Here is a 14,226-nt window from a genome sequence, read left to right on the forward strand (position 1 = left end):
GGTAACATGAATAATACAGGTAACAGTAACATGAATAATACAGGTAACATGAATAATACAGGTAACGGGAATAATACAGGTAACATGAATAATACAGGTAACATGAATAATACAGGTAACAGGAATAATACAGGTAACAGGAATAATACAGGTAACATGAATAATACAGATAACATGAATAATACAGGTAACATGAATAATACAGGTAACAGGAATAATACAGGTAACGGGAATAATACAGGTAACATGAATAATACAGGTAACATGAATAATACAGGTAACAGGAATAATACAGGTAACATGAATAATACAGGTAACATGAATAATACAGGTAACAGGAATAATACAGGTAACATGAATAATACAGGTAACATGAATAATACAGGTAACAGGAATAATACAGGTAACATGAATAATACAGGTAACAGGAATAATACAGGTAACATGAATAATACAGGTAACAGGAATAATACAGGTAACAGGAATAATACAGGTAACATGCATAATACAGGTAACATGAATAATACAGGTAACACAGGAATAATACAGGTAACATGAATAATACAGGTAACAGGAATAATACAGGTAACATGAATAATACAGGTAACAGGAATAATACAGGTAACATGAATAATACAGGTAACAGGAATAATACAGGTAACAGGAATAATACAGGTAACATGAATAATACAGGTAACAGGAATAATACAGGTAACAGGAATAATACAGGTCACATGAATAATACAGGTAACATGAATAATACAGGTAACACATGAATAATACAGGTAACATGAATAATACAGGTAACAGGAATAATACAGGTAACATGAATAATACAGGTAACACATGAATAATACAGGTAACACATGAATAATACAGGTAACGGGAATAATACAGGTAACATGAATAATACAGGTAACACATGAATAATACAGGTAACACATGAATAATACAGGTAACATGAATAATACAGGTAACACATGAATAATACAGGTAACAAATACAGGTAACATGAATAATACAGGTAACAGGAATAATACAGGTAACAGGAATAGTACAGGTAACACAGGAATAATACAGGTAACATGAATAATACAGGTAACATGAATAATACAGGTAACATGAATAATACAGGTAACATGAATAATACAGGTAACATAATACAGGTAACATGAATAATACAGGTAACATGAATAATACAGGTAACAGGAATAATACAGGTAACATGAATAATACAGGTAACAGGAATAATACAGGTAACACAGGAATAATATAGGTAACACATGAATAATACAGGTAACAGGAATAATACAGGTAACATGAATAATACAGGTAACAGTAACATGAATAATACAGGTAACATGAATAATACAGGTAACGGGAATAATACAGGTAACATGAATAATACAGGTAACATGAATAATACAGGTAACAGGAATAATACAGGTAACAGGAATAATACAGGTAACATGAATAATACAGATAACATGAATAATACAGGTAACATGAATAATACAGGTAACATGAATAATACAGGTAACAGGAATAATACAGGTAACGGGAATAATACAGGTAACATGAATAATACAGGTAACATGAATAATAACATGAATAATACAGGTAACAGGAATAATACAGGTAACATGAATAATACAGGTAACATGAATAATACAGGTAACAGGAATAATACAGGTAACATGAATAATACAGGTAACAGGAATAATACAGGTAACATGAATAATACAGGTAACATGAATAATACAGGTAACAGGAATAATACAGGTAACATGAATAATACAGGTAACAGGAATAATACAGGTAACATGAATAATACAGGTAACAGGAATAATACAGGTAACATTAATAATACAGGTAACACAGGAATAATACAGGTAACATGAATAATACAGGTAACAGGAATAATACAGGTAACATGAATAATACAGGTAACATGAATAATACAGGTAACATGAATAATACAGGTAACAGGAATAATACAGGTAACAGGAATAATACAGGTAACATGAATAATACAGGTAACACATGAATAATACAGGTAACAGGAATAATACAAGTAACGGGAATAATACAGGTAACATGAATAATACAGGTAACACATGAATAATACAGGTAACATGAATAATACAGGTAACACATGAATAATACAGGTAACATGAATAATACAGGTAACATGAATAATACAGGTAACAGGAATAATACAGGTAACATGAATAATACAGGTAACAGGAATAATACAGGTAACAGGAATTAACAGGAATAATACAGGTAACACAGGAATAATACAGGTAACATGAATAATACAGGTAACATGAATAATACAGGTAACAGGAATAATACAGGTAACAGGAATAATACAGGTAACACAGGAATAATACAGGTAACAGGAATAATACAGGTAACATGAATAATACAGGTAACACAGGAATAATACAGGTAACGGGAATAATACAGGTAACAGGAATAATACAGGTAACATGAATAATACAGGTAACAGGAATAATACAGGTAACAGGAATAATACAGGTAACACATGAATAATACAGGTAACAGGAATAATACAGGTAACATGAATAATACAGGTAACATGAATAATACAGGTAACATGAATAATACAGGTAACGGGAATAATACAGGTAACATGAATAATACAGGTAACAGGAATAATACAGGTAACAGGAATAATACAGGTAACATGAATAATACAGATAACATGAATAATACAGGTAACATGAATAATATGGAATAATACAGGTAACGGGAATAATACAGGTAACATGAATAATACAGGATAATACAGGTAACATGAATAATACAGGTAACACAGGAATAATACAGGTAACAGGAATAATACAGGTAACAGGAATAATACAGGTAATACATGAATAATACAGGTAACACATGAATAATACAGGTAACATGAATAATACAGGTAACATGAATAATACAGGTAACACAGGAATAATACAGGTAACATGAATAATACAGATAACATGAATAATACAGGTAACACATGAATAATACAGGTAACATGAATAATACAGGTAACATGAATAATACAAGTAACACAGGAATAATACAGGTAACAGGAATAATACAGGTAACACAGGAATAATACAGGTAACACATGAATAATACAGGTAACGCATGCATAATACAGGTAACACATGAATAATACAGGTAACATGAATAATACAGGTAACAGGAATAATACAGGTAACATGAATAATACAGGTAACAGGAATAATACAGGTAACACAGGAATAATACAGGTAACATGAATAATACAGGTAACATGAATAATACAGATAATACAGGTAACATGAATAATACAGGTAACACAGGAATAATACAGGTAACATGAATAATACAGATAACAGGAATAATACAGGTAACCGGAATAATACAGGTAACAGGAATAATACAGGTAACATGAATAATACAGGTAACATGAATAATACAGGTAACATGAATAATACAGGTAACACAGGAATAATACAGGTAACATGAATAATACAGGTAACATGAATAATACAGGTAACATGAAGAATACAGGTAACAGGAATAATACAGGTAACATGAATAATACAGGTAACAGGCATAATACAGGTAACATGAATAATACAGATAACATGAATAATACAGGTAACACAGGAATAATACAGGTAACATGAATAATACAGGTAACATGAATAATACAGGTACCACATGAATAATACAGGTAACATGAATAATACAGGTAACACAGGAATAATACAGGTAACATGAATAATACAGGTAACATGAATAATACAGGTAACATGAATAATACAGGTAACACAGGAATAATACAGGTAACATGAATAATACAGGTAACATGAATAATACAGGTAACATGAATAATACAGGTAACACAGGAATAATACAGGTAACATGAATAATACAGGTAACAGGAATAATACAGGTAACGGGAATAATACAGGTAACAGGAATAATACAGGTAACAGGAATAATACAGGTAACATGAATAATACAGGTAACATGAATAATACATGTAACAGGAATAATACAGGTAACACAGGAATAATACAGGTAACACAGGAATAATACAGGTAACAGGAATAATACAGGTAACACAGGAATATGAGGACAGTAGAGACAGTAGAGAAAGTAGAGACAGTAGAGGACAGTAGAGAACATTAGAGACAGTAGAGACAGTAGAGGACATTAGAGACAGTAGAGACAGTAGAGACCGCAGAGGACAGTAGAGACAGTAGAGAGACAGTAGAGACAGCAGAGACAGTAGAGGACATTAGAGACAGTACAGGACAGTAGAGGACAGTAGAGACAGTAGAGGACAGTAGAGACCGCAGAGGACAGTAGAGACAGTAGAGAGACAGCAGAGACAGTAGAGGACATTAGAGACAGTAGAGGACAGCAGAGACAGTAGAGGACAGTAGAGACAGCAGAGGACAGCAGAGGACAGTAGAGGACAATAGAGACAGTAGAGGACAGTAGAGACAGCAGAGGACAGTAGAGACAGCAGAGGACAGTAGAGACAGTAGAGACAGTAGAGACAGTAGAGACGGTAGAGGACAGTAGAGGACAGTAGAGGACGGTAGAGGACAGTAGAGACAGTAGAGGACAGTAGAGACAGTAGAGGACGGTAGAGGACAGTAGAGACAGCAGAGGACAGTAGAGACAGCAGAGAGACAGTAGAGGACAGCAGAGACAGTAGAGGACAGCAGGGGACAGTAGAGACCGTAGAGGACAGCACATACAATAGAGACAATAGAGGACAGTAGAGACAGCAGAGGACAGTAGAGACAGTAGAGGACATTAGAGACAGTAGAGGACATTAGAGACAGAGAGACAGTAGAGAAAGTAGAGACAGCAGAGACAGAGAGACAGCAGAGGACAGTAGAGACAGTAGAGACAGTAGAGACAGCAGAGACAGTAGAGAAGAGTAGAGACAGTAGAGGACAGAGGAGGACAGTAGAGGACAGAGGAGACAGTAGAGACAGAGGAGGACAGTAGATACAGCAGAGGACAGTAGAGGACAGTAGAGACAGTAGAGGACAGAGGAGGACAGTAGAGACAGAGGAGGACAGTAGAGGAAGTAGATACAGCAGAGGACAGTAGAGACAGTAGAGGACAGTAGAGGACAATAGAGACAGTAGATACAGCAGAGGACAGTAGAGGACAGTAGAGACAGTAGAGGACAGTATAGACAGTAGATACAGCAGAGGACAGTAGAGGACAGTAGAGGACAGTAGAGGACAGTAGAGACAGCATAAGACAGTAGAGACAGCATAGAGACAGCAGATGACAGTAGAGGACAGTAGAGACAGCAGAGGACAGTAGAGACAGCAGAGGACAGTAGAGACAGCAGAGGACAGTAGAGACAGTAGAGACAGCAGAGACATCAGAGGACAGTAGAGACAGCAGAGGACAGCAGAGGACAGTAGAGACAGCAGAGGACAGTAGAGACAGTAGAGGACAGTAGAGACAGCATAAGACAGTAGAGACAGCATAGAGACAGCAGATGACAGTAGAAGACAGTAGAGACAGCAGAGGACAGTAGAGACAGCAGATGACAGTAGAGGACAGTAGAGACAGCAGAGGACAGTAGAGACAGCAGAGGACAGTAGAGACAGCAGAGGACAGTAGAGACATCAGAGGACAGTAGAGACAATAGAGGACAGCAGAGACAGTAGAGGCAGTAGAGGACAGTAGAGACAGCATAGACACAGCAGAGGACAGTAGAGACAGTAGAGACAGCAGAGGACAGTAGAGACAGTAGAGACAGCAGAGGACAGTAGAGACAGTAGAGACAGCAGAGGACAGTAGAGGACAGCAGAGGACAGTAGAGGACAGTAGAGACAGCAGAGGACAGTAGTGACAGTAGAGGACATTAGAGGACAGTAGAGACAGCAGAGGACAGCAGAGGACAGTAGAGACAGTAGAGGACAGTAGAGACAGTAGAGGACAGTAGAGACAGCAGAGGACAGTAGAGACAGTAGAGGACAGTAGAGACAGCAGAGACAGCAGAGGACAGTAGAGGACAGTAGAGACGATAGAGGACAGTAGAGACAACAGAGGTCAGTAGAGACAGTAGAGGACAGTAGAGACAGTAGAGGACATCAGAGGACAGTAGAGACATCAGAGGACAGTAGAGACATCAGAGGACAGTAGAGACAGTAGAGACAGTAGAGGACAGTAGAGGACAGTAGAGACATCAGAGGACAGTAGAGACATCAGAGGACAGTAGAGACATCAGAGGACAGTAGAGGACATTAGAGGACAGTAGAGACAGTAGAGGACAGTAGAGACAGCATAGAGACAGCAGAGGACAGTAGAGACAGCATAGAGACAGCAGAGACAGTAGAGGACCGTAGAGACATCAGAGGACAGTAGAGACATCAGAGGACAGTAGAGACAGTAGAGGACAGTAGAGACTGTAGAGGACAGTAGAGACATCAGAGGACAGTAGAGACATCAGAGGACAGTAGAGACATCAGAGGACATTAGAGACATCAGAGGACAGTAGAGACAGTAGAGGACAGTAGAGACTAGAGGATAGTAGAGACATCAGAGGACAGTAGAGACATCAGAGGACAGTAGAGACAGTAGAGGACAGTAGAGGACAGTAGAGGACAGTAGAGACAGCAGAGACAGTAGAGGACAGTAGAGACAGAGAGACAATAGAGACAGTGGAGACAGCAGAGGACAGTAGAGACAGTAGAGACAGTAGAGGACAGTAGAGGACAGTAGAGGACAGTAGATACAGTAGAGGACAGTAGAGGACAGTAGAGGACAGTAGAGACAGTAGAGACAGTAGAGACAGTAGATGAGAGTAGAGACAGCAGAGGACAGTAGAGACAGTAGAGACAGTAGAGACAGTAGAGGACAGTAGAGACAGTAGAGGACAGTAGAGACAGCAGAGGACAGTAGAGACAGTAGAGACAGTAGAGACAGCAGAGGACAGTAGAGGACAGTAGAGGACAGTAGAGACAGTAGAGACAGTAGAGGACAGTAGAGACAGTAGAGGACAGTAGAGACAGCAGAGGACAGTAGAGACAGTAGAGGACAATATAGACAGTAGAGACAGTAGAGGACAGTAGAGACAGCATAGAGACAGAAGAGGACAGTAGAGACAGTAGAGGACAGTAGAGACAGCAGCGGACAGTAGAGACATCAGAGGACAGTAGAGACAGCAGAGGACAGTAGAGACAGCAGAGGACAGTAGAGACAGTAGAGGACAGCAGAGGACAGTAGAGGACAGTAGAGACAGTAGAGGACAGTAGAGGACAGTAGAGACAGTAGAGGACAGTAGAGACAGTAGAGACAGTAGAGACAGCAGAGGACAGTAGAGGACAGTAGAGACAGTAGAGACAGCAGAGAACAGTAGAGGACAGTAGAGACAGTAGAGACATTAGAGACAGTAGAGACAGCAGACGACAGTAGAGGACAGTAGATACAGTAGAGACAGCATAGGACATCAGAGGACAGTAGAGGACAGTAGACATCATAGAGACAGTAGAGACAGCAGAGGACAGTAGAGACAGTAGAGACAGCATAGAGACAGAAGAGGACAGTAGAGACAGTAGAGGACAGTAGAGACAGTAGAGACAGTAGAGACAGCAGATGACAGTAGAGACAGTAGAGACAGCAGAGGACAGTAGAGACAGTAGATGACAGCAGAGGACAGTAGAGACAGTAGAGGACAGTAGAGGACAGTAGAGACAGTAGAGGACAGTAGAGACAGCAGAGGACAGTAGAGACAGCAGAGGACAGTAGAGACAGCAGAGGACAGTAGAGACAGCAGAGGACAGTAGAGGACAGTAGAGATAGTATAGGACAGTAGAGACAGCAGAGGACAGTAGAGACAGCAGAGGACAGTAGAGACAGTATAGGACAGTAGAGACAGCAGAGGACAGTAGAGACAGTAGAGGACAGTAGAGACAGTAGAGACAGCATAGAGACAGAAGAGACAGCATAGAGACAGAAGAGACAGTAGAGGACAGTAGAGACAGTAGAGGACAGTAGAGACAGAAGAGGACAGTAGAGACAGTAGAGGACAGTAGAGACAGCAGCGGACAGTAGATACAGTAGATACAGCAGAGGACAGTAGAGACAGTAGAGACATCAGAGGACAGTAGAGACAGTAGAGACAGTAGAGGACAGCAGAGGACAGCAGAGGACAGCAGAGGACAGTAGAGACAGTAGAGGACAGTAGAGACAGCAGAGACAGCAGAGGACAGTAGAGACAGCAGAGGACAGTAGAGGACAGTAGAGACAGTAGAGGACAGTAGAGACAGCAGAGGACAGTAGAGACAGAGACAGCAGAGGACAGTAGAGGACAATAGAGACAGTAGAGGACAGTAGAGGACAGTAGAGACAGCAGAGGACAGTAGAGGACAGTAGAGACAGCAGAGGACAGTAGAGGACAGTAGAGACAGTAGAGACAGTAGAGACAGCATAGAGACAGTAGAGACAGCAGAGGATAGCAGAGGACAGTAGAGACAGCATAGAGACCGTAGAGACAGTAGAGGACAGTAGAGGACAGTAGAGACAGCAGAGGACAGTAGAGACAGTAGAGACAGCAGAGGACAGTAGAGACAGTAGAGACAGTAGAGACAGTAGAGGACAGTAGATGACAGCAGAGGACAGTAGAGGACAGTAGAGGACAGTAGAGGACAGTAGAGACAGCAGAGGACAGTAGAGACAGCAGAGGACAGTAGAGACAGCAGAGGACAGTAGAGGACAGTAGAGACAGCAGAGGACAGCAGAGACAGCAGAGGACAGTAGAGACAGCAGAGGACAGTAGAGACAGTAGAGGACAGTAGAGACAGTAGAGGACAGTATAGACAGTAGAGGACAGTAGAGGACAGTATAGACAGTAGAGGACAGTAGAGACAGCAGAGGACAGTAGAGACAGTAGAGACAGCAGAGGACAGTAGAGACAGTAGAGGACAGTAGAGACAGTAGAGACAGCATAGACAGTAGAGGACAGTAGAGACAGCAGAGGACAGTAGAGACAGTAGAGACAGAAGAGGACAGTAGAGACAGTAGAGGACAGCAGATACAGTAGAGACAGTAGAGGACAGTAGAGGACAGTAGAGGACAGTAGAGGACAGCAGAGGACAGTAGAGACAGCGGAGGACAGTAGAGACAGAAGAGGACAGTAGAGACAGTAGAGGACAGTAGAGACAGTAGAGGACAGTAGAGACAGTAGAGGACAGTAGAGACAGCAGAGGACAGTAGAGACAGTAGAGACAGCAGAGGACAGTAGAGGACAGTAGAGACAGTAGATACAGCATAGAGACAGAAGAGGACAGTAGAGACAGTAGAGGACAGTAGAGACAGTAGAGGACAGTAGAGACAGTAGAGGACAGCAGATACAGTAGAGACAGCAGAGGACAGTAAAGGACAGTAGAGGACAGTACACCAGGGCACTTGAGAAGACTCTACAAGGTAAAACACTGAGCTCATGAAGTGTGTATTGCTGCCAGTCCTGTAGTAAACAGGCTGTAGACTTTATGAGTGTTTTACTGCGCCTGGTCTATTTCCAGGTCCTGGTGCAAACTGTCTGCCTGCAGGCCATTCTGGAGTTATGGAGGAGAGGGCGGGGGGAAAAAGTTAATGAATGTGGATGAGAGCCTTGATGTAAGTGGTTGTAGCTACGGCTGTGGGGGCGCTGGAGACATGATCCAAGAGACCTTTATACGCCTGAGTCTCCTGAACACAGAGACACACAAGTCTATTGGATCGTGTCTCCAGCGCCCCCACAGCCATAGCTACAACCACTTACTGGCAAGGCTCTCATCCACATTCATTAATTTCCTCCCCCCGCCCTCTCTCCCATGAGCTCAATGTAACGCGGGAGTGCAGTGGTCTAAAGGCCCTTTCACTTCTTATTGGCTACTGGTCTCTTATTGCAGGGCTGTACAGTGCGAGAGATATGTTGCAAGTGCTACAGCACCATCGGTCTGTGCGATGAATGGATTTACTTCAGTAGCACTGGTGCGATAGGCATTCGGTTCATATCGATACTCTTATTTTGAAAATCCTGTGGCAACTTTCATCTCCGCAGAAGCGCAGCTCCAGCCATAATATCTATGGCTCCGGCAGCTAGCAACGTTCGGTTCATATCGATACTCTTATTTTGAAAATCCCGTGGAGTCGACTCGTATCCGCTCTACAGCACAGCGCAGTAGCGTCTGGAACACGCACTTTGCAATCCTCGCCATTCCTTTATGACCATGTCGCGTTAAAGTCTGAAATTAACGCTACGTTAGCATAAGCTAACAACAAGCTAAAACCCTGTTGTTAGTATAAAACTGAGTTCTTTGGATTGATATGATGAGCCAGGAGACGAAGGTGAAGTCAATCGATGGTATTTATTGACACAGGAACACACAGAGGAACAGTCCTGGAGACCACAGCCCTCCAGGGGGCTGAGAGGCTCCAGAATGATGACACAATCATTCTGTGTGTGTGTGTGTGTGTGTGTTTGTCTGTGTGTGTGTGTGTGTGTGTGTTTGAAAAGATCAGATTAAGTCAGACGAGTATATTATATTGATAGTAAATGTACCATAAACATAAAAAATACAATACATAATAAATGTATTCATGATCATCATGCAACATAAAACAATTGCAGGAACGGTTTGGGAGAGGAAGGGGTTTTAGGTTGAGTTGAGTTCCAAATTTTTTTACGGTACTTAAAGTTTAAAGCTCAATATATCAAAACGTGGCACTTTATAGTGAACAGGAGGTCTATTTGTATTAAAACAATAGATTGTTTTTCATTTAAATGTTTCAAATTATATTTTTGTTACCTTTTTTGAGTTGATCTAAATGTTACTGATTGTGTTAAATGGGCTTATGATATCTTCTCATATCGATTGCAGGCACCTGCATCGTATCGTATCATGGCAGATATCGGCAAATATCGTATCCGTGTCCAAAGAATCGATATCGTATCGTGATGAAACTGGTGATTCCCACCCCTAGTAGAGTCCATACACCCAACACCAAATCCCATAATTCCTTACACGTAACATGTCTGGCTGTGTGACGTCAACTTGTCGGCATGAAAATGACAGCCAAACATGGCACTGCAACTAAATAACACAAATACAATAGGCACATTTGTGACTGTTACAAATATAACACGTTTTATACTTTTGCTACAAGATTTTGGCCTGTGCTACAAAACTATCAACCTCTGTAGCACCAGTGTTATGTGCAAAAAAAGTTAACGTACAGCCCTGCTTATTGGCTGTGGGTCCGATACAAGACTTTGAGCTCTGTCTGTCTGTCTGTCTGTCTGTCTGTCTGTCTGTCTGTCTGTCTGTCTGTCTGTCTGTCTGTCTGCCCGTCCGTCCGTCCGTCCGTCCGTCCGTCCGTCCGTCCGTCCGTCTGTCTGTCTGTCTGTCTGTCTGTGTCTCTCTCTCTCTCTAGGTTTGGAGGCGGGTCTAAATGTGCGTCTAACGATGTGTGACCTCAGTGGGAGGAGCCTACAGGTGTACCTCGACTTAGGCCACACCCCCTACCCACTTGGTTTGTTGCCTGGCAACACACTGCTGCTGAATGGCTTCCAATGCACACTGTCCAGGTACTCTCTCTCTCTCTCTCTCTCTCTCTCTCTCTCTCTCTCTCTCTCTCTCTCTCTCTCTCTCTCTCTCTCTCTCTCTGATTGTGTGTGTAGGTCAGGAGGTGTGTATTTTGACCCATGTCGTGTGTGTGTGTGTGTGTATGTGTGTATGTGTGTAGGTCCGGAGGTGTGTATTGTCGCTCTCTTCCTCTAAGCTGTATAACAGTCACTGGTCTGGGAGACGTGAGGTAAACTAACTGTCTCTCTCTCTGTCTCTCTCTCTGTGTCTATTTATCTGTTTCTCTCTCTCTCTCTCTCTCTCTCTCTCTCTCTGTCAATTCAATTAAATTCAAATGGCTTTATTGGCATGACGCAACTTGTACATATTGCCAAAGCAAATGATTAATAACATAAGCATGGATTACTAAACAGATATTAATGTCATAGTACATACAAAAATGATCATCATAAAATAGAACATAAAATATTACGGCATAAACATGTCAGGTGACTGTCACTCACTGTCCCTCAGTCTATGGCAGGCAGCAACATAGGCTGCTGCTAGCTCACAGCTTGTTGAGTCCTCCCCTAGTAGGACTGGTAGTTTTCCTGTATCTGGTAGTGCAAGAAAACCTTTTGTTATTAGTTCATTTTTTTTTTAAATGCGTTTCTCTAATATCTTTATATTTTTCACATTTGGTGAGGAAGTGCAACTCAGTTTCAGGCTCACTGAGGGTGCAATGACAGCATAGCCTTTGCTCTGTCTCTCTCTCTCTGTGTCTATTTATCTCTCTCGCTCTGTCTCTCTCTCTCTCTCTCTCTCTCTCTCTCTCTCTCTCTCTCTCTCTCTCTCTCTCTCTCAAATTCAAATTCAAATTCAAATAGGCTTTATTGGCATGAAATATTAACATACTTATTGCCAAAGCAAGTTCAACATACAAACAATAACATATATATTAAGCAATAAAATATCATAACATTAGTAATAACAGTAAGGACAATCAACAAGAAACATATTAATTTACAAAATGGTCACTCGATCGGGTAGTCATTTTTCAAGTGTGGCCATTCAGATACATTTTACAGGGCTTGTTCTCTTATTTTGTGACAACCGTCTACATATTTTGCAGCTAATGCTGTACACTGACTTTTCTCCCCACACATGTATAGTAGCTTTTGGTGATCAGGGAGATGGATAAACTGTGCATCAATTTTGTTTATTTTATCAAAGATAAAAGAGGTCTCTCTCTCTCTCTCTCTCTCTCTCTCTCTCTCTCTCTCTCTCTCTCTGTGTCTATTTATCTGTCTCTCTCTCTCTTCCTCTCTGTGTCTCTCTGTGTCTTTCTCTCTCTGTCTCTCTCTTGATCTCTCTCTCTTTCTCTCTCTGTCTCCTCTCTCTCTCTCTATCTCTCTCTCTCTCTCTCTCTCTCTCTCTCTCTCTTTAGCTCTCTCGACATCTCTAATAATAATAATACTAATTTTAAACATAGTAAATCAAACATTTCAGTTAGTATATCTTGTTTATTTATTGTTTTGTCTCCAGTCCGTCAGAGCCTCCTGCTCCCATGGTGCACCTGGGCGTGTGGGCGCTGAGTGAGAAGAGGTGCACTGTGGGAAGGGTCAGAGGTCACGTGGTGTGTGTTCTCAGTCTGCAGCTACAGTGGAGCTGCTCTCTGTGTGGGTGTGTCTACACACAGGTACACACACACACACAGGTACACACACACACTGGACAACCCTGAGGTGCAGCACAGGATCAATATCTCTCTCTATCAGCTCTGTCTATAACCAGGATCAATATCTATATCAGCTCTGTCTATAACCAGGATCAATATCTCTATATCAGCTCTGTCTATAACCAGGATCAATATATCAGCTCTGTCTATAACCAGGATCAATATATCAGCTCTGTCTATAACCAGGATCAATATCTATATCATCTCTGTCTATAACCAGGATCAATATATCAGCTCTGTCTATAACCAGGATCAATATATCTATATCAGCTCTGTCTATAACCAGGATCAATATATCAGCTCTGTCTATAACCAGGATCAATATCTCTATCAGCTCTGTCTATAACCAGGATCAATATATCAGCTCTGTCTATAACCAGGATCAATATCTCTATATCAGCTCTGTCTATAACCAGGATCAATATATCAGCTCTGTCTATAACCAGGATCAATATATCAGCTCTGTCTATAACCAGGATCAATATCTCTCCAGGGGAGATGCAGTCGCTCCACTCCTCCATGTGACTCCTCCTCCGCTGTCTTCCAGGCCAAGGCAAAGTAAGACTCCTCCCCTCTCCTCTTCTCTCCTCCTCCTCTCTTCTCCTCCTCTCTCCTCCTCTCCTCCTCTCCTCTCACCTCTCCTCTCCTCTCCTCATCCTCTCACCTCTCCTCTCCTCCTCTCTCCTCCTCACCTCTCCTCTCCTCCTCTCCTCTCCTCTCCTCATCCTCTCACCTCTCCTTTCCTCCTCTCTCCTCCTCACCTCTCCTCTCCTCCTCACCTCTCCTCTCCTCCTCTCCTCATCCTCTCACCTCTCCTCTCCTCCTCTCTCCTCCTCTCTCCTCCTCTCGTCTCCTCTCTTCTCATCTCCCCTCCTCTCCTCTCCTACTCTC

General features: G+C 41.8%; 1 protein-coding gene across 1 annotated transcript in view; it reads left to right on the forward strand.

The window, feature by feature from the left end:
• The window catches only part of ctc1 (CTS telomere maintenance complex component 1), a 199,952-nt gene that overhangs the window by 162,022 nt on the left and 23,704 nt on the right, over positions 1-14,226 (forward strand). Inside the window, exons 17-20 of the mRNA XM_084327685.1 lie at positions 11,467-11,620; positions 11,779-11,847; positions 13,143-13,296; positions 13,829-13,893. Coding sequence (XP_084183811.1) covers positions 11,467-11,620; positions 11,779-11,847; positions 13,143-13,296; positions 13,829-13,893 — 442 coding nt within the window. The remainder of the gene's footprint in view (positions 1-11,466; positions 11,621-11,778; positions 11,848-13,142; positions 13,297-13,828; positions 13,894-14,226) is intronic.

The sequence above is a fragment of the Notolepis coatsorum genome, assembly GCF_963971535.1.
Source record: "Notolepis coatsorum genome assembly, chromosome: 13".
NCBI lineage: Eukaryota > Metazoa > Chordata > Actinopteri > Aulopiformes > Paralepididae > Notolepis > Notolepis coatsorum.